The following is a 24,031-nucleotide window of genomic DNA, read 5'->3' on the forward strand; positions in this document are numbered from 1 at the left end:
GTTAGAAGTTTTTTTTTTTTTTTATTTTTTTACTGTTCATAATTATTATGACTCTGGGACCTGTGGTTTTATGAATAAATAAATAAATAAATAAAAAACTGGCAACTGCAGTTATTTAATTTATAGCTGCAGAAGTAGCTTGCCAGGGAGTACAGAAGTAGGAAGCAGAGAAGAGCCTGTTTTTCTTATCCGGAAACTTTATTTGCAGACTGAAGGACTTTCGAGGAGTAAGAGAACTCAAAGAAGTCCCAACAGACCCTTTGGGCACAAGAAAAGATGGACAGAGGGGTCAGTAACACCCGTGGCGAACGGGGCTGTTTGTTTCTCCATCACACGCGCGCCCGGGCTACGGGCAGCGCTAGGCAAGTGCCACCACGCTGCCGAGCTGTGAACACGCGGGCTAATTCTCGGCAGAGCCCCCAAGGCGAGAGGGGCTCCCGCCGCCCGCTCAGCCCCTGAGGCGGCGGGAAGGGCGCTTTTCCAGCGGCGGGAAGGGCGCTTTTCCAGCGGCGGGAAAGGCGCTTTTCCAGCGGCGGGAAAGGCGCTCCTCCGCCGGCGCAGCGGCTCCGGCCGGGGCAGCGGGGCCGCTTTACGGCACAGCCGTTCCAACCTCCTCGTCCGCGCTTTGCGGCTGCGTGGCGGTGGGTGGGGGGCGGGGAAGATGTCTGAGCGGGGAGAAGCCCCGGCGGCGGCGGCGGCACCGGCGGGAGAGATGCCGGCGAAGAAGCAGAAGCTGAGCAGCGACGAGAACAGTAATCCCGGGGATCTGTCCGGAGACGAGAACGTGAGGCCGGGCGAGGGGGAGGCGGCAGGAGTGGTGGGGGGAGGTGGTGTGGCGGGAGCGCGCGCGCGGCGGGCACGGGGCCTCGCGCCGGGGGCGGGCGGGAGCGCTGAGGGGAGGGGGGGCCGCCGTCCCGCGTCCCAGGCGGGCCCCGCCGTGGGGGAACATCGCCGTATTCCGGACGGGAGAAGGGGTGAGGGGGGAGAGGGAGAAGGGGTCTCAGCCCACCCGTCTCGGCTCGGTGGCCGCCTCTCGGGGCCGCTGCAGGGAGGCCCCGGTAGGAGAGACCGAGGAGGGTCTAGGGGAGAGACGCTCGCTTTGCCTCCACGTGGGTGAAGGTGGATTTGAGGCCCAGACTGTGAGCGGGCTCTGTCTCAAACTCTGCTTCAAAACGTCAGACTTCTCTCTTTTTTTTTTTTTTCTCCTGCAATCCAGCAGAATTTTCCATCTTTCTTGCGGTTTTGCATCGTGTGTCTTCACTGTCACGTTGTAGAGTAACATGCAGCACAAGTTTATGTGTGCAGCCTCTTGGCGAATGAGAAGTAGGAGATGGTGCTCGTAAGCTACCGTCAGCAGAAGGCAGCAGGGATGGCGTCTGTAATCTCTTAAGTTAGTTGAAATTCTAGTGTTCGGAGTAAAGGTAATGTGATTGATGTAGAATAACTTTATACCTGAAAGGTAAATTTAATCTAAGGTATCTAGCAGTCACTTTATGTAGTTACTGGTGTGGAGGGGGTTATTCGTGTGTGCGTTTTATAGAGTGTGGAGGTTTTTTTCTGCGCTTATCCAGCAAGTGAGGGATGTGGACTATATCCTCCGCAACTTTTGGAAGTGGTGGTTGTGAGGTGACAGGCAGGTTTGAGATGTTCCACACCACTGCTGTTGTTTTTTTTTCATAGCTCAGCAGCGTTTGTGGATCGAAGTGTAATTTGGTGACAGACATTTGGCTGACAGACAGACAGCTTTGCTGTCAGCTGTGTTCTACCAGTAACCATGGAAGAGGTTGCCCAGAAAAGTTGTGGATGCCCTATCCTTGGAGTGTTTTAAGGCTGAATGTGGCTCCTAGGCAATCTGGTCTAGTGAAAGGTGTCCCTGTGCATGGCAGTGGGTTTGACTAGATGATCTTTAAAGTCCATTCCAACCCAAACCACTCTATGATTATATGATTCCCTGATGTGGGTTGCCTCAGCAGTGAAGGGATTCCTTTTTCAAGAGTTTGTTACTGGACTCCACTACTTCTGCAAGATGGGGGATTCTGTTTAAAATTGACATAATAGTGTTGATTTGGAGAAGGGGTGTGTTTTGCTCTACAGGTGTCCCATGTGCAGGTTTATTGGTTATGTGGTAGTTGTAGATACTTGGTGTAGTAGCACCACACTAGCTGCCTGGTGTTCTCACACTGACAATATGTGGCTAGTCCAGAGAAAACTTCAGTCTTGTCAAGTATTAAAATTCTGGCAAGTGCTGTTGGGAGGTGAGAATTGGGCAAACTCTGACATTTTTTAGGGTAAAGGAGAAAAAACAGGAAAATGTAAAAATTGTTAAACTTGGTTATGCATAATAGTGGAGGATTGGCCCTTTTAGGGGTACAAAGTGAAGGAAATGACTCCAGATTTGGGCAGTACACTTACGGGTTTGTGTGGTGTCTCTCCTTTTTCTCCTCTGAATGTCCTGTTTTTCAGAGTTGTTGGGCATACAAAGACTAGTACACCTCTACAGGCTTCTGATAACACAGACATGAAAGTAGGACAAAGAATAAATGGTTGGTGGGAATTGGTGTATTAATGTTTATACTTGACCTCATTCCATATTCCTAGTGGAGTTCCTAGTGAATTCCTTCTTGAATCTCCTCCAGTGACAGGCTGTTGTCTGCCTCTGTCTGCCTTAGTTCAGCTCTAGAAATTACTTGGCCTGGGATGAGTTGTTTTCCCCTCACTACTCTGATGGAAAGTGAACAGACTGTCTTGCCAGAAAGAATGGGAAAAGTTGATTTTTAGCAAGCTGAACATACTCACATGGAAGCACAGGGTTGGCAGGTACAATGCAGGTAAAGGTGAAGTGCTCTCTGATGGGTGATGCAGGGACATGTCCTATGAAACAGTGCACTGCAGTAAGACCACACATGAAGTTGTAGTTTCTGCTGATTGTCCAAAGCGGATTTAAAATCTCTGCATGGCTGGAAATGGGGTGTTTTGGGTATCTCTTTTTTTTCAGTTTTCCCCATTCTTATGCTAATGGTTGGAGGGCCAGTTGGATTAGTTAGCTGATCAGAATTTAGCTTTTAGTGGAAACAAGTAGGTATCTGTGGGAAAGAGCAGGAGAGAGAGGTGAGACTTTGTCTTCTGATGTCGATGCTGACCCACTGTGGAACTGTGCTGTGACTGGTGCTGCTGAGGGTGTACAGAAGCCTTGGAATGGCTTGGTTCTTGGTAAGGTCAAGCCTCATGTTTTTACACAAACAACTCTTCTTCGGTACTTCAGAAGTACTCACTTCATCTGGATCAGAGATGTTCTCTAAGGGAAGCAGCTACTTTAGACATTTTGTTAAGAGCAGCTACCAGTATTCTGAAGAAACATCACTGGATCACAGTTCGTATCTCTCCCTCTTGGATTAATCCTTGTGTGATTCATGTTCTGTTTCTAGAGAGGAATACTATTATGTTGGCATTAAATACATGAATCTAAATAACACCAAGTCCTGAGAGATCTCTTCTTATGGATGAGAAGAAAAAGTGAAAAGGCCAAGTGCTGCAAGATGAGTTGAATTTATACAGCAGTTAATGATGTCTTTGTGACATTGTATATAATTTTGAATGTTTTCAGGATGATGCTGTTAGTATTGAAAGCGGTACTAACACCGAACGCCCTGATACACCGACAAACACTCCTAATGCACCAGGAAGAAAAAGCTGGGGGAAAGGAAAATGGAAGTCAAAGAAGTGCAAATATTCCTTCAAATGTGTAAATAGCCTAAAGGTAGGTATGTGTGGGCTTCAGGGAATGCTGGGCACCACTTGCTGGCAGCAGTGTTAATGTTGGCTGTGAGACAGCGTCAAGCTAGATACTTTTAAATATCTTTAAACAATTATGTTCCCTGCTAATTTGAAGCGAGTACCTTTCTTACTTGGAATAGCCAAAGTTTTGAAGAAAAGGGGTAAAGAGAAATAGGAAACAGTAGGTAGTGCTGCAATTAACCCCATTTTTGAACAGTTTGCAAAGTTATGCTATAATTATGTATTTCATTGTAGATGTTGTAGATGCTAGTGATAAATATAAGAAGTTAGATAAACAAATTGAACTAAAACAGAATCCATGACAACTCCATGCAAAGCACAGAACCTGCACAGATTTTTCTTCACTTGAAAAAAAACCCAAGCAAATCAACCCAACAATATTAGAGTAGCTTTTACCTAACTCTTACCAGATCAGGTATTTTCCGTCCTCTGGCAGTATCATAACTACTTTGTGGTGCAATTTGGTTAATCTATTGTGAGTGTTGGGATCATGTGTTAGCACCTGATTTAGATAGTATGTATCTTCCCATAGAACACCTGATGGTTTTAAGAGATGTGGATTCATGGTCTTTACTCCCTGTTCTGCTGTTTTTGCATGGTGCTGTTTTCTTCTGCACCAGTGATGGACTATGGTGGACTGAATGAGTTTTCTCATTCATGACTATTTTAGGCTGACAGGATGTTCTTCTTTTCTCATTCCTCAGCCTCGCGTGGGATGTTTATGTAGCAAAAGCTGTAAATAAGCCCTAGGATTTGATTTTTAGAAGATTTCTAAATAAAAAAATGATTGTGTCTGGAGCAAGATGGGAGTTTCGTTACAGTCTGTATTTATTTGGCACGAGGATCTGTGCGGCTCAGTAGTGGATATTTTCTGCAGAATTGCTCTAAGAATGTTTTGTCATTCCCCCATGCTTAACCGTGGAGCTGTGCTGATGTGGCTCTTTCTGAACTTTGTCTTCAGGCTGCCTCCCTGAAACACTGGGTTACTGAGTGCGAGGGCGTAAAAAAGGTTTGCAGCATGGAAACCTAAATGAGCGTTGCCACTGGAGAAATTGTGATATAAAGTTACACTGACAAAAGTATCTGGGAAACAAATTGATCTTACTGTGTTCTTGAAATATAAAAATTATCTCCAGTCCTTTGAGGGTGTAGGAGGAAGGGAAGTTGTTTCATTTCACCAAGGTAGGCAGCAGTTCCTGTGATTCGCGTGAATCGCCCCCGCGGATGGTGCTATTTGCAGCTTCAAGTCATACTTCAGACACAGACACGGCCCTTTGGGCACCCAAACTTTTAACAAGTTCTGAGCTTTGTTACTCATACTTGTTTTCTGTCTGCAGACAAAAAGAGTTAGTACTTTCCGAGTGTCTTCTGGGAAGACAAAACATTCCCTCACCTCAGTGTCAATCCAGACCCCACTGTAGGGTGACCCAAAAGACCAAACTATGAAACTAAGCAATCCCTGATTTCCATGGATTTGAATCAGGGCCTGTGAACAGATTCCTGTGCAAGTGGAATCAAGCTGTGAGGGAGTAAATGTAGCATTTCAATTACGTGGGGTATTTTTATTAGCTTTTTTCCCCCATTTCTTTTTGATCTGAAATTAATGCTAATAATACGAGATGTGCATGTTAAGACAAAGACTAGGTAGCAGCCAAATTTGGTTTTCTACTTCATGATTGAGGAAGCCTCTCCTTTGCCTTTTCCTGTTCTTCCATACTAATTTTGCAGATGCTCTGGAGAAAACTAATGATTGAGTGTTGTATATGGGTTTAGAAAGACGCTTGTGACTCTTTGAGTACCACATCATATATCCCCTAGTTTGTATGTTTTTGAACTATGCTATAAGGTGCTGATATTGAAGTTAATCAAGGGTCAACATGATGTAAAAATCATAGAAATGAATATTCTTTAGGGGTGTATAAGTTATGTGTTTTTCCACTTTTGTACTCTTTGTTTTCCCCTCTTGTTTTCCTTTTTACTTCTTTCCTTGGGGAAACAAAGAAATATGGCCATTACTGTCTGCTTTGAGTGTTAAACGGTTATGACTCAGCCTGAAAAACTCAGTGCTTGCTAAATATGCTTTTCAAACACTACTTAGGAAGTTATTTTGGGTGAAATTTAAGCATCAGGAGAGAAAAAATACAACTTGGAAAACAACAGGAAATAAAAAGCTGCCTTTTTTCTTTTTGGAGTACTAAGTCACTGTAAGATGTACTGAAAAATCTTTGCTTTCTGTGGGATGAATGGAAATAGGGTTTATAAATGAGCGTATACAGCTAACACAGCTAGCACAGTTGCACATCCTCATATATCCATATATGTTTTGCTGAGAGATCTATTGTCAGAAAACCATGTATATTTTGCTTTGTTGTGCTCCCTTTAAAGCAATGCAATTATTTTCTCTACCCTTTGCTTCTCCTTACGGTGTGTGTTGAAAGTTGTAAGCGCCCGGTGTCGTCTCAGCTTCTACCTGCTGTCCCCTGACCTGGGAACCAGTATCCAACGCCACACAGGATTCTAGCTTCTTGATGTGTAATGGAGACTAAATGTAACTAAACCCACTGCCCATAATGTCTTACTTCCACTTCTGGGTACTGGAAATGCATGTGTGGGCAGTTGGTTCCCCACTGGCAGTGTGAGTGACATGTATTAAAAGGCATTCATGCAGGTGATTATTTTTTGTGTTGGCATAGTATTTGTGTCTAAAAAACAGGTCTAGTATTACTTTTTGATTGAACCTGGGTTGGCATTGAGTGAATAAGGCTGGAACTCACCATTGATTGTTTTATTTATTTGCTTTTGTAGCAATAGGTCTGTTTTCTCCTCTGCCTTCTCTCTCTAGTGCATGAAGAACCTGAGTACTTTGGGTTTTGTGCCCTTTATTCATACCAGGGACAAGATGGCATTTCACAATTTTACTTTTGGACGGGTATCTGGGTCACTTCTGTCTGTACAAACCAGTGTCAGATTTGTGTCACATACTTGGTGTCTGAGCATAACCATTGTGCACGGCACTTAGAAGTATGATGGTTTGGAAAACCTCCTTCATTGTTTAGCACTTGGGACAAAAATTAGAATGAGACAGGTATTTTCAGAATAGCTATGTGCTGTTCCTGATCAGTGAGGATGTTGGGAATTTAAATAGGAGTAGACCTTCTGCAGATACACTGGTATCTTCCTGCAAGAGCCTCTGCCTGGCTGCTTCATCCATCAAACACCAGCAAAACTGTAATATGTATGGTCAGGCTCTTGGAGATTGTAGCACCTGGTGTGAGAAATGTAGTGTGGGTGAAGTAAGTAGACTAAAGACATTTGTCTTGCAGAGTAATTTTTTCCAGGGAAATAGGTTTTCATTGAAAAAGCTTGCAAAATACTTTAGGTATGTACTCAAATATAGAAGTATAGAAAGAGTATAGCACTCTGTTATATATCTCTACTTGTTAACTTGGTCTGGGTCCTACCTAGAAAATCAGAAACTTACTGCAAATTATGCTGGAAAAATATCCTGTCTTGAGGGCAAAAAACATACTGCTTTTCACTTTTTGTATTTTGTTAAATTTATCAGAAACAGGGCATATGACAGAAAACAAGGTTATTCCAGAAAAACAAATGTAAAACCTGCTAATATGCTTCTGTAATAAAGCAGTAGGAATCCATGCATTTTACCTGTGTTACTTCATGTGATACATTAGAAGTCCTCACTGTTCACCAGCATGAACTCCTTCAAGCAGAAATTTGAAACCAAGTAATTATCAGTGGAAAAACTTTATTAAGCATTCTGAATTTGATCTCTCAGCCATTCTCTTCAAACAAGACTTAAATACGCTCAAAAATCAAGGCTACCAAGTAAAATTAATAAATTTGTTGCTACAAAGTAAAATTAATAAATGTATTGCACACAAAAAATCATGGCCTTGTGTATGCAATTTTATGGCTTACAGTTTTCCTCATTCTTCATTTCTAGTTCAACTGTACTGCTTTACAGATACTGAATACCTGCTTTTTCCTTCTGTCCTGGGATTACTAATAACCTTGCTACTTTACCCTTTCCTAATATCCCGTGCCCCTCATCCCATAAAGCCATTAGTTTGTTCTTTTGTGTTATGATGGGTAATACTTTGAGTTAAACTTTGAACAATTCTTTTTAATCTGTGCTGAGCTTTGAAAGTTGTTACCTCTCTTAAGAATTGCAGGAGGGCCTTCATCTCTGAAAGATTTTCTGCTTTCTATTTCTAGCTCTTCTAGATACTTTTGTTAATAACAGATACTGCCTTTCTCAGTAAATAATGCTATTTAAAATTTTTCCAGACTTCCTTTACTTTTCTTTTTCTGAGTAGTGTTAGACTCCCTACTTGCACCCCCATCTCAAATTTATTCTTTGGTTTTGGATAGGCCGGAGCTGCCAGGGCTGGTACTTCTTGGGTTGTCTCTGAAGCGCTGCCATTTGAAGGCTGCTTAACAGCCATCATGAGACACTTCCTTCCTGCCTGCACTGTCCCAGACAGTCCCCTGTGGGGAGGCACTTCAGTGAGCATTATTCTTGCTGAAAACATCCTGTCAGGACAGGCCAAAATACTGTTATCAATTATTAGCAAGCAGCACCATATTCATCACAATTCATAAACATATCTGCTTTTTTTTTTTTTTCTCTCAAACTGATGTAAGTTGTGTAAAAATAATACTTGGCATTTCTCTGGTAACTGTTTGTAAAGGCAATCTGAAAACACTTTGTAGACATGAACTTTGTAGCAGTATTGTGACATGCCGGGGAGAGTTGCTTGTGTCTTTGACAAAGTTACAAGACCTAACTGTAATGTAATAGTTAAATGTGGCCCTTCTCCATCCTTTTACCAATATAATTCTTCTCTCTCCTGGTAATTCTTCCCTGTGAAGTTGCAAATCCTTGTGTGTAAGTAATTAAGATAGAAAATGCATATAGGTGTGACCTTAGATGCAGAAGTTACCTTGTTGAAAATTGCAAAACAAAATAGTAGAGCTGCAGCTATAACTTGGGAGTTCTGCCAGATTCTGGCTGTAACTGAGAGAACAATTCTTCCCCTTTACTTTTTAAAAGCTTGGTGGAAAAAGAAAGGGGAGGGGTGTGTTTGTCAGAATACTCCTTTAACCTCCATTTAAGACAGCTAAGTTAAAATGTGATGTTACAAAACTATGATTGTTAACTGTTCACTGTCTAAAATTATACTGGCTGTGAACCCATTAGTTTGAGGAGGGAAACTTGTTAATTAAACTGTTGAATTTCACAGCAATAATATGCCTGTGGGTTTTGTTGGGTTTTTTATCTCTAATCTTACTTTACCCCTATAGGAGGACCATGGCCAGCCTCTGTTTGGAGTCCAGTTTAACTGGCACAGTAAAGAAGGTGATCCTCTTGTTTTTGCCACTGTAGGCAGCAACAGAGTGAGTAATCTGCTTTTCACCATACGCCCTTCTGTGTGGTTCTGCATGCATTCCTGTTTTCAAGCAATCCCTTTACCTGTGTTTGGTATGGGCACACAATACTTAATATAAACAGATGTATTTCTAAGATGTGTAGCATCTGTTATGTGGGAGAGTTGTGTCCTTTGGATTGTTCTACGAAGTCATATATTAGCTATTTGATAATTAACCTATGTAGTAAAGAAAAAAGTCCTTCAGTAATATGCATATGGGATAAGGAAGAGAGGTGCATAAATGTACCTTCTCAATAAAATTGCTCTTCATAAATGTTATTATTTTCTAACGGTCATGTACTCATACATACTCATACATACGGGGTGAGAACTGTCTGCAGTGATACCAGCCAGCTTAGTAGCTAAATTGATGGCCTGTGTGGAGTCAATTTATAGACTTCCTCTGAATAAGGATCAATGTCATTTCAGTCTTGAAAATAACTCCTGAAGTGTGTTCTGAAGTGTGTGGCAACTGTCGTGAATAAATGAGAAGTATTTCATTTCTAGGTTTGTTCTGTCTGGCAAGTCACCAAAAGTATTAAACTAAGTTGAAGCAAGGTTTCAATGAGTCATTAAAAGACCAAGTCATGTTAGAGATGACTACAGTAATTAATTCCAACAAGGGTTTATCTTATTAAGACAATTCAAATAATAGACTTTAGTATCTGGGAAGGACAGCTGACAAGTCCTGGAATGGTGCTTTACCGAAAGTGCTGTGGGCATTCTTTTATCAAACCATTTTCACCTGTTGGAGACAAATAGATGATGAAATCTAAGCTGTAGATGTGCTCTACCTCTCCCCATCAGGCAGTCAATAGATGGGTGCATGTGATTTCTTTTGATATGTCACAACTAAGCAGCAGTCTCTCCCACTTACTTATTTTTGTTTTTTTGCCTCCAGGTTACTTTATATGAATGCCATTCCCAAGGAGAAATCCGTCTGTTGCAGTCTTACGTGGATGCTGATGTATCCTTTTAAGTTAAATACCCACGTGTTTTCTTCCTCTTTATGAAAAATCAAGAGGCTTTGTAGGAAAAAGCATACAAATGTTTTGTCTGTGATTTAATACTTTGCTCATGTGGTGCATTCTTTATGTTAGGTCCAAGTCTTGCCTCTTTCCCACATCCTAGAATCCCTCCTGTTAAAAAAATGTTAAAAATGCAGACTCATTGACCAGACTGTATTAAAGTATTTGAAAACTAGTTCTCCATCAGTGTAATCTTCCCAACACTACTATTTGTATGTTTCCCTGCTTTACAGTGGTCTCAGTTTCCCTGTGAATTGGAACTGTGTTTAAAGCCTAAGAACTGCGTTTCATGCTCTGAAGCATTAATAACTTGTGTTGATCCTTGGCAATACACAAGTCATTAACTTGTGAACTCAGTCGTGATTCATTATTCCCGATCAAATGGGATGCCATGAAAGAGAAGGTGTCCTTGTATGTTATGGAACAGAACTGAGGTAATTAACATCTACAGAAAAGGTGATGTTGCTGGTATTTGCAGGTGTATAACTGAATATGTGTCTTTTTCTTATGGGGTCCAGCAGAGACTCCTGGGCACTTGGATAAAATAGCAACAAGTTCACTTAGAATAAAATTTAAAAAAGAAAAATCTCCTGTTTGTTCTGTGATCCTTAACTTAAGGCATTGCAGGCAGATGAAAATTTCTATACCTGTGCGTGGACATATGATAGCAATACAAGCCATCCTCTTCTGGCTGTGGCAGGATCCAGGGGTATTATTAGGATAATTAATCCTATTACAATGCAGTGCATAAAGGTGAGTGTTCAGAACTTTGAGATGCAGCTTGTGTTTCAGTAAGGCATGACACGTTTTTCTTCTAAGTACAAGTAAACATGAGGGGAGATGGTAACTTGGTCTCTGAATTCTATCCCAGCACTACGTGGGCCATGGAAATGCAATCAATGAACTGAAATTCCATCCAAGAGATCCAAATCTTCTTTTATCTGTAAGCAAAGGTGAGGAAAAACCTCTTTTGTTTTTGTATAAATGAGGATACTTTGGATTGGAGTTTGGTCTTGAATATGGCCGAAAACCTTAATGAATTGTTTTTATGAATGGCACTGAAAAAGTTCACCTTGAAAGTTGAGAGCAAATCATGCTTTTTCATGGCTATATATTTTATACTTATTAAACCCATGGCCTACAGCCGTAACTCCACCTGTGGTGCAAAGAGACTGTGAATAATGCTACTTATTAGGAGAGAGAACAATCAGGAGCCTTGGGTTTGCTCTTTGCTTTCAGACAGTTGAATTAAATATTTTTCAGTTGTTGAATCACGTTGCCATCTAGTGGGGGCGTCTTAATGTTGCAGGCAGCATTCACCATCATGTTCTTTGGGAAAAACTTTGATTGTCTGTTGCTTGGAAACTTTAACTGGACTTTGTGTAAAAAGCATATTAGTGAAGGGAGTTTTTGGTATGGTGTCTTAACAGGCTTGTGCAGAAAGTTTTAACAGTCACAACTTCCTAATCTTGACTGTTTGTTAAGTAAGGGCATGATCTGCCCCAAGGAGTTAGCCTTCAGGAATGCTTGAGTTGGAAATACTCACTGGAAGAGACTTTTGACTTTAGTATATTTGGACTTACTGATGAAGCTACATGAGAACAGGAGTTGGAATGCTTGCAACTGTCAAGTTGGTGCTGTGGGCCTGTAAACATCCAGTTTCTTTTTATTTTTTAAGTTCTCTTTGTAATATTGTTTTGACATTAGCCACAGTACTACAAGTTTTAATGTACAATCTCTGGACCAGGTACTATCACTGAGAAGACATGAGGCAGGAGAATAGCTGAGATGTTAGAACTACTTGGCTGAGAGATTAATAAAAAAGAGGAAAATACTTGGGACTGCATGGCCACCTGTGTCCCTTCTGGGATTTTGTGTGTTGCTGTAATTAAGTGCAGTGTACTTGTGGAATCCAAAAGGGAAATACACTAGAGGTTCCCATTTCCAAATGGGAGACACACTAGAGGTTCTTCATTAGAAATTATTATAACTTCCTTTAAACATGTGGATTAGAGTCATTGACTTTGGAATACATATTGTTTATAGAAACGGTTTTTCCTTTCCCTACTATCTGTGGTTCATAAAGAATAATCTCAAGGTTAAAAGATGGAAAATCACAACTTTTCTGAATGTTGATGTTAGAACGGCAGAAAGGAATTCTAGCATTTTTGATACATAAAAATGGTTTTAAGACTGATGAAAATCATATTTGTCTGAGATCAGACTTTTCTTTGCTTTTTGGATCATCTAAAGATCCAAGCGTGTTTTTGCTAGAAACTGTCCCTAGGGGAGAGGGTGGGCACACTTTTTCAATTACAGAATTACTTTTAACAGTTAGTTATAACAGCAATTGTATTTAATGCAGTTCTGTTGTTTCTAACGAGAAGAAGAATTAAGTGCTTTTTTGATGTTTACATAAACACCTGTTACTGAAAGTGGTTAAGCTGAAATATATTATTCAAATGTCCATATAAAAAGCAGCATGTAATTTTATTTGTTCTTTATAGATCATGCATTGAGACTGTGGAACATCCAGACAGACACGCTGGTTGCAATATTTGGAGGAGTAGAAGGGCACAGGGATGAGGTGTTAAGTGCAGTAAGTGGAAGACTGTGGGGCAGTCATTTAGATACACAAAGGGTAGTAAGCAACTTTATATCCTCTTGTGCACTGTTTTGATGTTACAGCTACTTAAAAATAACCAACTGGAAGTGCATAAATACTGTTTTAAGGGGATAGACAACTTAAATGTCAGGTGGTTTGATTGATGTGGCCACCTCTTACAGACAGGATCTGTGTGTTTCAATAGCTGGTTTTCTCAGGGTGCAGCCTAGAAGTGAGCAAAATAGGGCTCAGTGGGGCTAGAAAGAGTAAAAACATTTCATGATGGTCCCACTTCTGAAGTTCTTGAGGTCTTATCAAGTCAAAGCAGCATAAGCAAATAAACCTTGAGAGACATGGTAGTGAAGGAAAGAAGTTATTTGAGTTTAGTTAAATTGTTTTTCAGTGGCTGTGAACAGACACTGGTACCCAGCAAATATCAGCTAGAATAGTTAAGTTTTAATATGCTGTTCTTAAGAACTCTTTCCATTCCTGTTGTGTGATCTGTTGTGAAAGGTGAAGGGTACATCTGTAGGAAACCTGACACTGTATTATTCACCCATGTCATAGCCCTGGAATTCTGCCAAAGTTGCTCCTAGGGAACTTACTGAAGGAGGAGAACCAGCTGTAGATTCACTGTCTGTCAGTGCTGTTGAATATGTCTCTCTTTCTTGAGAGAGACTAAATATAATTGTTAAGATAGCTGTGCTGCTTTGCAGTGAGCTGGATTGCATTCTTAGTGTTTTTCTATTTGAAATATGCAGTTTTATTGCATTCTCTACACATAAAATGCTGTTTTGATGGAAACGATGGAATAACATCTGAGTTGATACAATGCATTTTAGGATGGGAGTGCTCAAAATTATTTTATATACATAGGATTACGATCTTCTTGGTGAAAAAATCATGTCCTGTGGGATGGATCACTCTCTAAAACTCTGGAGAATTAATTCCAAGAGAATGATTAATGCTATCAAAGAGTCTTATGAGTACAACCCAAATAAAACCAACAGGTACGTAGTCTTCATCTCCTTGTCTGTCTTTGCAACACATGAATACTCCTATCAACCGTCCAGGTTAATTCCTTTCCAAATTGGGAGTTCTTGGGGATAGTGAGTGACCTGGATGTTGTGTTGGGTACTGAATCTCACTAGATTATGGGTCTTATTGATGTTTGCTTCACTGGAATTTTGTTGAATTCTGATTCAAAGTCCTGAGATTTTTATTTTTAAGTATCTTAATTATTTCTTATTTGCTTGACTAGAAAATGTCTAGAATTATCATCTTAAAGCTTGTGTTTCATGCATTTCAAGATGTCAATATCTTTTCTTCATCTCATCTCAAAATTTGTAGAAGGGAGTCAAATCTGTGTAATTAAATGTGTCAAATAATCTGATATTGAGTAGTTAATTATTCTGTATTATTTGACTTTGGGGTGGGGACAAAACTGATTACATAGTAGTAACTTTAATTTTCATCATTCTCTGATTTGACCTCAGATATGAGTAAATCATCAAGTAAACATAGCAACTAGATACATGATAGATAAATCCTCCTTTATGAAGTTCTTCAACTTTTTGATCTTAACTTCCAGTTAAACCATTGAGAGAATTGAAGAGTCTAAAACACAGTGAACATGTTCAGCAATGAGACTAGCTGTGAAAATACTCTCGCTTTTTTTGGTAATGTTACCAAATATTAAATGATGCTTTTTTAGCGTGCTTTTTTTAAAATGATGATTTTTTTTTTTTAAAGTGTGCATTTCTATTTAACAATTTAGATGTTGCAGAAGCAGCATCAGGAAGACTGAGCTTTAATTAGTTCTTGAAGTATTTGGTGACAGGAGTTGTATTCAGCATCTGAAGGAGTGGTTTTGCTCAGCACTTTCTCTGCACAGTGTTGTACGTGGGAAACTTAGTTATTTCATTAGGAATGAGGATGAAAACAGGGACTGTTCGTATTACTATTAAAAAGAAAAAAAACCCTGCATACAAAATCTACTTTGTTATAAAACTTAAAAAGGTTGGGCTTGTTCTTTTAAGATGGAAATATGTTAAAACTGGTATTAAAAATGAGACTTGTGCTTCTGTGTTTGTTTCTCTGAATCTCATTTGGCAATTTTCTCCATAGGCCTTTTGTTTCCCAGAAAATTCACTTTCCTGACTTTTCTACAAGAGACATACATAGAAATTATGTTGACTGTGTACGGTGGCTGGGAGATCTAATTCTTTCCAAGGTAATGCTGCAGCTTTTTCAACTACATTACATTTATTTGCAGGTCCTGAGGATCCTAAACAATAAAGGTTTTATTAGCATTTGGGTCATAGGTTAAATTACTGTCTTGTGTCAAATGATTTTGTGGAGTGCATTGTGAGTTTTGTCAACTGTCAGGATGTGTGGGTAGGCAGCTTATACTTAGAAAGTAAAATTCTTACTACAGCTGTACTTCTGCTAAAAGTACAGGGTTTCTGGCTAACCAAAATCTGCACAGAACATACAGAAAGGGAATCTATAGGTACTGATGAGGGATCCTGTCTCTAAAGAATGAGATGAGAGTTACCATAGTGGAGTAATTTTGATTAATGTGTTGTGTCCACTAGTAACATTGGCTTGCAGATAATAACCAGGCAGTCCAACTGCCTTGATGCCAGCAATGGGTGAGTGCACAGTCCTCTTAGTCAAAGGGATTGGGTAAACAATCCTCAAACCAAGATGAGTTTAAGCTGCTTATGAAATTGTGCTTGAGCACATCTGGTTGACTTCATCTGAGGCGGGTGAGGGAGGGCTCCTGCAGTCCCATTACCTGGCAAAACTGTGAGGGCATCAGGTTGCCAGCGATGGACGGTGATTATTGTTGGTGATATGGCTGTGATCTAAGGACAGAGGTGAGATTTTCAGTTCTACTTTTTGTCATGTCATTGGGGAAGCTGTGAGATTAAATGTTTGCTTATATTTAGACTGATTCTGCAGTATAAATTACAGGTGATGTTTTTTTGCCATTGTTTCATTCCAGTCTTGTGAAAATGCCATTGTTTGCTGGAAGCCTGGCAAGATGGAAGATGATATAGATAAAATCAAGCCCAGCGAGTCAAACGTGACCATTCTTGGGAGATTTGATTATAGCCAGTGTGACATATGGTACATGAGATTTTCAATGGATTTCTGGCAAAAGGTATGTGTCAGATTTGACTTTGCTGTATTTGAAGGTGGTGTGCAGCTTTTAATTGATTCCATATTTATGGACATAGGAAAAATCTTGGTTCATGTGATGTTTGAGAAACAGAATGGTTTGCTCTAAGGGGCTCTATATGAACCTGCAGGAGCTCCAGATTTTTAGTGTGGGTTCTGCCTGGTAGAAAAAAATTCCACCAAATAAATATTTGTTTTCCACCAAAAATATGTTTACTGATGTCTTCCTCCCCTCTCTGCAGAAATTGATAAAATGGAAGAAAGGAGGCCAATTCTACAACCTTTCTGACTCCTTCAACAAACTCATTAAGTCATTCATGTTTAAATGTTTACACACAATTTATCAGCTCTAGAACCTTTATAAAATTCTGACTTTATTCTTTGATGGAGTATTCTAAAACTTCTCTATCCTCTGCTTTCTTTTTAAGATGCTTGCTCTGGGCAATCAGGTTGGCAAACTTTATGTTTGGGATTTAGAAATAGAGGATCCGCATAAAGCCAAGTGAGTACTTTATTTTGTTTTTGCTAAGACAGGGCATTGGGGTACTTTTCTTTTTCCTTTCCTGATAACTAGAGAAATTCTTTAACAGTACTACCTAATTTCCATTATAACTACTAGGGAAATAAATATTGTGAGCCCCTGAAGGTCAATTTTATTATATCTCACTGATTTATAATTTATATTACAGTAATGCCAAGAGTCCCCAGTTGGACTGCTGGCTACCATGTGTAGATATAGTAAAAGACAATTTATTTCTCACAGAGCTTACAAACTAATTGGGTGGAAATTTTGCAAAGCCATTAGAAGATGTGCTAGGTGGGTGTATCACATGACAAAGGTGAGATAGGTGACAGGACCCGAGTAAAAAATGAGAGTGTAAAGGAAAGCTATGAGCACAGTATGGCTTTGCAGTTCTCACAGCATATCTCTTAGATATATGTAGATATATACGTATGTAAACATACAAATGCAATAAACCTCTAAACCCAAAAAAAGGCCCCAAACAAACCCACTCCCAAAAAGCATTGTATATAAAATGGATATACACTGTATATATAAATATTTTATGCTTATATTTTTATATACCCTATACGTTATGCATATGTTTATTTATATAATCCATGTAAATACATGTGTATGAATACATTAATGTATGAAGTTTCTGAAAGTGCTGCAGTCTTTAATCATCCGGTTTTGGTATTTTATTCCTAACCTTGGGAAATACACTGATTATGAAGTCCTAAATAATGTGATTCAATAAGCTTTCAATCTTTGCTTCACTAAAAATTGGGTGTATGAGAAACAACTGTGGGTGAACAGGAAACTCTGCCTTCCCAAGTCCACATTTTGAATACAAAATATACCATGAAGGCCATAATCCTGTTGTTTTCAATTCCTCCTTGGTCACATCAATAAGGGATTGCTGAAACAGTGCTCCATTATGTAGTAGGAAGATTTAACATTGCAGCTGAATAATTTTCTTTTCTTTCTAGGTGTACGACTCTTACTCATCCTAAATGTGTTGCTGCCATCCGACAGACCAGTTTTAGCAGGGATAGCAGTATCCTTATAGCAGTGTGTGATGATGCCAGTATCTGGCGCTGGGACAGATTACGATAAAGTACTTTTTCTTGATTCATAGTAGAAAATATATTTTCAAATTATAATATAGTCTGTTAACTTGCTAGTACAGTAGATGCATTTAGTGTAGACTTTCTCGAGGTTCGGCAGGCTGGAGCTGGACTTAGTGATGTTTACATTCTGTGTATTGTTCTGCTTGAAATTGCTGCTTTTAATAAAAAGAAATATTTTTGTAAAGTTTTCTGAATTGTCCATATTAATTATTTCCAACAAGGAGTTTTTACTTACGGCCTAGGAAATTTCTTTGAGTAGAGCTATCACGTGAATGTACAACATCTTGCTAGAAATTTGGTGTATTTATGCTTGCAGTTGTATTTTGTGCCTTCTGTAACTGAAAACCTGATGAAGCTATTATTCAGGGGCAACACAAAGGAAATGCTATTCTTAAGAATATAATATACATAATCGTTAAACAATTTCTAAAAATATTTTGAACTCATTCCTTAAATTAGTTGCAGATTGAAATTGATTTCATTTTTAGTAATCTCAAATTGGAATTTGCTTTTCAACATATCTGTTAATGACTATGGGGGAAAAAACATTACTGGCTTTGTTTTGTGGATCACACTGTTCAGTTGTTTGAATTCTGACTGTCAAGTTGCTGTGTTTATCTAAAAGTTAGTTATTAGAAATATATTTTAATTTCCTCTATTGTCAGTATTTCCAAATAGCCTCCTCAATGCTTTTACTTGCCTTAGGAATAATGGATTCTAAAATCAATGCTATTTCATATAGGTTTGAAATGTGTACAGTTAATAAAAATGAAAGGGGAAAAATGGATAAGATGGCAGAAATTATTAGTAGTGATAGTCTGTGTTCAAAACCTTTGTGTGTGTCTTGTCAGCAGGTAGCAGAAATGCTCATGTCTGTGTTACAAAAGTGGTCCAGGACATTGCTCAGTAGCTGTGTGTACTTGAGTGAGGAAGAAGGTACATAACATTTATTGAGATTGAACCATTTACATACTTTTTTTCCCCTACAGTGCCCTTATCCTTCAACATAACATGTTACTTGAGAAGAATGTATTTAGTTATGATGTAAATACAAGTACACTGTCATTGTCAATATAATGGTGCCTTTCTGATCAGTAGATTAAGTAGTCCTGTCTGCTCTGACTTCTTAAGTGCATATCTGACTTTTTATCTTTCAGGTTATTGCTTTCTTCTGTTTATTGCAGTGGGGGAAGCTTGTAAATGCTCTGGTTAGATAAACTACCTGTTCAGTTGGAAGTAATATGACTAAACCAGTTTTGATTTGTGTCCTTGGGAACCTGAAAAAAACGAAGGCCAGAACTGACAAGTAGTTTACAAATTTTAGTCTGTAATATATGATTGTTTTCCTTTTTTTTCCTCTCTCTTTTAAATCCTTGTCCTTACTACTGGGGAGGTGCAGTAGTACCGCAGGTCTGTCCAAAACTAGTGTGTAATTGAGCTGGAGTTGGGACCTTGTTTTTCTTGCACAAGCCAAAGGGCCAGTATGGTCTTTCTTGTGCCCATGAGTGTCTGGTCAGGGGGCCATGATGAAGAATCCAAGTGTAAAACCACGGGGTTGGGCAGAGCCATGTAGAAGCCTGAGTGCTGGAGGGAGGAAACTGAAATTTCCTGCAGAGTTGAACACAGATCAGCTGAAGAGGGAGACAGGTAAGATTGGCACTTGGGGAAAGTATTTAACCTCCTGCATCTACAGAACTGCTGGCATAGTATGAGCCAGTGTTTATGCAACAGCAGTGGCCCGTAGACCTCATAGTTCATTGTGTGGAAAATATGTGGGGTTGGCAGAGTCTGAAAAATTTTGGGGCTGGGGTGGGGTTGGGAGAGCACTCCAGAAAGGCAGTGGGAGTGCTCAGGCTTCCTGCAGCCTCAAGGAAAGAACTTTGATTGAATTAGCTGTACTAAGAACACTTGGGTTGGAGGCTGGTGCCATTTAGCCTTTGCAAATGCTTTACAGTAGCATGTCATTGGTCTGGGTCTTCTGTGTTTTCCCATGGTTGGAGTTGAGAGTGAAGCGGGATACAAAAGCAGTAGGGATTTCTCAGCCATGGTTGTTTTGATACATAAGTGGTACATTCTGACAAATGAGCTGCTCTGTTTGAGAGGAAGGAAAGGAAGGGTGGTGCTTGACTGGAAAGAGGTCTAACACAGGGTCAGCAGTTAGGTTCTGTTTTAACTTATGAATGTGCTGAAGACTGTCCTCCTAAAATGCAGACAGATGTTCTAGCAGCTTTGCCCTGAGAAACCTGAATGGAGCTGAAATCGGATTAAAAGTGTTAATGAAAGGAAGAACTTGCGTAAACAGAGCTGTAACAAGCCATGGGGAGAAAAAATTCTCCTTTACAACAGTCAGCCCCATCTGCTTTGTAGAATTAATAGTATCTTGAAGATACACAACAGGGCGAAAAAGTCTCTTTGTCAACAGGCAGACTGATAAAGCTCAAGTGGATATAAAAATTGTGTATTTATTTCATTAGGGTGTTTTCTTCCTACAGCTGCCTAATTCTAGACTTAAATGAGAAAGAATAAAATTATTGTGTCTTCTAGAAGATACAGAGCTAGTAGAGGTATAATCATTGCAAAAGAATTTAAAGAAGAGTTTAATATTTTCCAAAACCTTTTCACTGTTTAATATATACTTCTGTGAAACATAGCTTGAGAGATCCAGTGCCTAAGTTCTTCAACAATAGAAGTGTGGTTTAATCCTAGTATTAGAGAAGCCTACCAAAAACATCCTGAAAGAACATGTGTTCTTCCCCATGGTCTTCAGGCCATCTTTAGGTCTGTTCTTTGACAAATTCCGTAATTGACTCCTTCTGTTCCCCATCTCAAGACAGGTGAGGGAGAGGTAAAGTCAGGCTGATGAGTAAGAGCAGTACAGTCAGGTAACTGTTACAGAGGCTGCAAATGCTCTTACAGAGGTCTGTTCTTTATGAACTCTGTGTGAAGAGCATAATAAAATTTGAAGGTTGCTGATTAGCTCAGTTATTGCACAATGAGTATCTCCCTGAAGAGATCCTTCTTTTATCCCTCCACAAAAAAAAAAAAAAAAAAAAAAAAAAGCTGCAGAGGTACCTGGAGGTACCTTGTCTTATTCCAACAACTTTCAGAAACTTAGAAATTGCATAAATGGTAGGCTTGGACTAAAGTTCTAACTTTTAGGCAGAGACTTTGCTCAGAGGCAGCAAGAAGGTTTGTACCAGAGCTGGAAGTAGAAATAGAAAACAGGTTCCTGATCGTTAAATTAGTGGTTCACTTAAAAGGTCTCTGTTCTCAGAGTATGGTCCTGTTTCCTGGGATGATGCTCCATCTGGTGGTGAATGAATAAAGAACATTACCACAATGGAAAAGCCTCTTCTTGAGACTTTTAAGAAGCCAAAGAATATTATGCAAATACAGACTGAATTTGCCCTTCCTAGTATAGGTAGGAGTGCTTGTTTTCTTTGGCGCATTTCATGCTCACGTTTCACTACTGATTGTATTGGGGAGCTCTGGTTCCATGGCTAAAAGTCAAGGAATTAACTTCCTCTACAAGTGGTACAGATAAGTTTAGGATCACCTGAGAATGCTTTGCTGTCACCATGAGCTGTGTCAGAATAATATTTACAATAAAGAAATAAAGCAACTTTTTAAAAACAAATTAAAAAATCCCCTGCATAATTAGAATTTTGACTACTTGCCGTGAATTTTTTATCTGTTTCTGTATAAGCTAGCAGCAATACATGCACTTCGTTGCTTGCTGTATTTTTAATTTTTTCTCTGGGTATGGTGATGAGGTGAGGGCAGACCTAGAAACAGGTAGGGCCCTTGTGAAAAGAATCTCCACTCTAACTAACAATTCCTGTTGGCTTGGAAAGGAAAACTATTGGGAAAATGTCCCAAAATGGAGGGAAATATATCTACCCTGTCATGGTTATGAGTCTGGCATGGAAGGGTATGTTTAGCCTCAAAGCCTAATGATCAGTAGACAGGGTTTTTTTTGTTTTGGTTTTTTTGGGTTTGCTTGTTCGTTTGTTGTGATTTTTTTTTTTTTAACAGGTTTTCTTTAAAACCTGAACTTGCTAGTAGCTAGAAACTGGGAAGGGGAAAAATACTCTAAATGTAGAAGGATCATTACAAAATAATTACATTACATCGAGGTTGTTATTATTACAGGCATTACATCTCTGGATGTACCTGGGGAAATGGATTTTAGTATTTTGTGGGGGGGCAGGGGGGAATTTTATATATATATATATATGTTAAAGGCATAATAGATGAATGTATGTATTGGATCTTTGTTTCTCCTCAGATTTACTACTGAACTGCTTCTACATAATCCTTTTCTCCCATGGTGTTGAGGTAAAAAGTATTGGGGAACAGGTTAGAAAACCCCGTAGTTTCTTACATTAAATTTCTTTAGACAAACGGAATGCCTGTTTCCTCAAGCATTCTAACTAGTGATCATATGATAGGATCTCACACAGCTAGTGAAAATCAGCAGTGAAAATACTGATACTCAGGGGGGATAGAGTCTTCCCTCCATGGAAAGAAAAGTAATTTACAATGATGCTCTCAAGCCACATTCAGTCAGCTCAGAGACAACACCTGCTGAACCCACAGTGGCTACAGCACTGGGAGAAGTTCTTAATCCACACTACTGAATTAGTCAAACCCCATACAATTACATATTTTCATTTACAGCCTTAATGACGAGCTGGGGCAAGAGCAGCCACAACGTTAATGCTGGATTTACTGATCCCACCCACATGGTCTAGTCCAGCGTGTCTGGCTTCCTAAAGCCCAAACAACACTCCCACCAGCATCTGGAATAACTGGAATGCAGGTTTGGTCAGAACAGAAGTAGCTTGTTGTAACTAGAGAAGATTGAGCAGCAGAGAGACAGCCTCTGCCCAAACAGGACCCTTGGGTTTAAATACCTTTAGTTATATGACTCGCTCTTCACCACACCGTGTCAGATAGCGAGGGCCATAGAAAGTTGCAACAAGGAGTAGTGACATGAGGGTTATTTCACAGAGGGCAGCTCTGGCCAGTCAGATGAGGAAGCTATAGATAGTACCTCTTTTTTTACAAATAAATCACTCTTTTGTTAATTAAATTGTGCGGCTGCAGTGAGGCTGTTAGGTCATGCAGACACATATTCCCTAACCCTGACACCTTGCAAAGGCCTATGAAGTGTAAATTACTTACTTCCACACTAGGCAGATGCTTCCTTAGAAGTGTGAGAAGCTGAGTAATGACCACTCCCAACCTCCATTTGGTCCCTGTGTCTCTTCTGACGCACTCCTATCTCCAACTATGTGAGGCATCTGCCATCTGTGTGACAAAATACCATATCCTACAGCAGAATTTGACAGGTCACACGGAGTCATCCTAATGACTCATTCTGATGAGGGAGTTCAGCCTGGGCCTCTGTTAACTTCCCTCATTGCTTCTCCACAAACATTTGGCCTACAACTATATCTTTAAGAAAATTAAGCCTTTAGTCAAGCAGGAGACAAGTTTTTCAGGGCTTGGGTCTGTTCCGTGGCTTCTAGGAAATAACCCTGAGCTTTTTTCCATAAATTACCTGGGGGAGAATAAGTTTTACTTTTCAAAAGCGATTCTTACATGGCTTTCCAGGTTTCATTAGTCTGTTTTCTTCCTCTTCTGGGCCCCAGGTTGAGCTCATACCTTTTATTCCTTGAGTCCCTCTGTTTTTATGCAAGGGAAGAGTCCATTTTAAGCTGAGGCAGAAATGACACAGGGTGTCATTGAGCAGGCTCAAAGGACTGAGTTTCCATTCTCAGGACAAGTGTACCTAAGGTTGACTTGATAAAGGACTTCTTAAAGGCTTCATTCCTTAGTCAATGAAATCAATATAAACTTATTTTCACGCCAGTGGTCTGGGAACAGGTCTTAGCCATTGGTTACAGAAAGTAACTTACAAAAGCAAGCTCTATTGTTCAAAATAGTATTTTTGACTGTCTTGGTTTGAAAGACCCTCAGTGTAACCCCCTTCCCTCCCAATTATTATAATTTTGAAATTAAGGGGCTCTCAGACAAGGATATGAGCAATAGGAATAACGGTTCTTTACTATTTTATATATATATATATGTGTGTGTGTGTGTGTGTGTGTATAACCAGTCAAACAAACACCAATAACTATGGCAGTAACAGCAAACAATCCCAAACCCAGTGCCAGCCTTCTGGGCTGTCAGGCCCTTTCCCCTCGGGTGCAGTTCCGCTCGCAGCCGGCAGGGGCGCTGGCGGCTCCCGGTGAGCGGGGCGGGTGCGATGGTTCCCCCGCGGCTGCAGGGGGCGCTCCGGAGCGAGCTCGGGGAGCACGCGGCAC

The 24,031-nt window shown here is 39.9% G+C and overlaps 1 protein-coding gene across 2 annotated transcripts; it reads left to right on the forward strand.

Moving 5' to 3' along the window:
* The first annotated feature begins 660 nt into the window (after nt 1–660).
* Nucleotides 661–17,888, forward strand: EED (embryonic ectoderm development). Of its 2 annotated transcripts, none has more exons than XM_069016233.1 (12): nt 661–784; nt 3,605–3,757; nt 9,121–9,213; nt 10,147–10,212; nt 10,901–11,026; nt 11,145–11,226; nt 12,781–12,914; nt 13,755–13,888; nt 15,006–15,111; nt 15,889–16,047; nt 16,493–16,566; nt 17,559–17,888. In XM_069016233.1, the coding sequence occupies exons 1-12, from the start codon at nt 662–664 to the stop codon at nt 17,683–17,685; spliced, it is 1,377 nt and encodes a 458-aa protein (XP_068872334.1). In that variant the 5' UTR covers nt 661; the 3' UTR covers nt 17,686–17,888. The 2 variants fall into 2 exon arrangements, with proteins under 2 accessions (XP_068872334.1, XP_068872325.1); XM_069016224.1 differs by having other exon boundaries at nt 12,781–12,872.
* Nucleotides 17,889–24,031: the final 6,143 nt, after the last annotated feature.

This window comes from Aphelocoma coerulescens, chromosome 1, assembly GCF_041296385.1.
Source record: "Aphelocoma coerulescens isolate FSJ_1873_10779 chromosome 1, UR_Acoe_1.0, whole genome shotgun sequence".
NCBI classification, from domain to species: Eukaryota; Metazoa; Chordata; class Aves; order Passeriformes; family Corvidae; genus Aphelocoma; species Aphelocoma coerulescens.

Excerpts from the sequence above, each read along its gene's own strand:
- EED (XM_069016233.1), top strand. The coding sequence starts at position 662 with ATGTCTGAGCGGGGAGAAGCCCCGGCGGCGGCGGCGGCACCGGCGGGA. Across the intron at positions 785-3,604 it reads ATCTGTCCGGAGACGAGAAC|GATGATGCTGTTAGTATTGA; the intron begins GTGAGGCCGGGC and ends GAATGTTTTCAG. Across the intron at positions 13,889-15,005 it reads AACCCAAATAAAACCAACAG|GCCTTTTGTTTCCCAGAAAA; the intron begins GTACGTAGTCTT and ends TTTTCTCCATAG.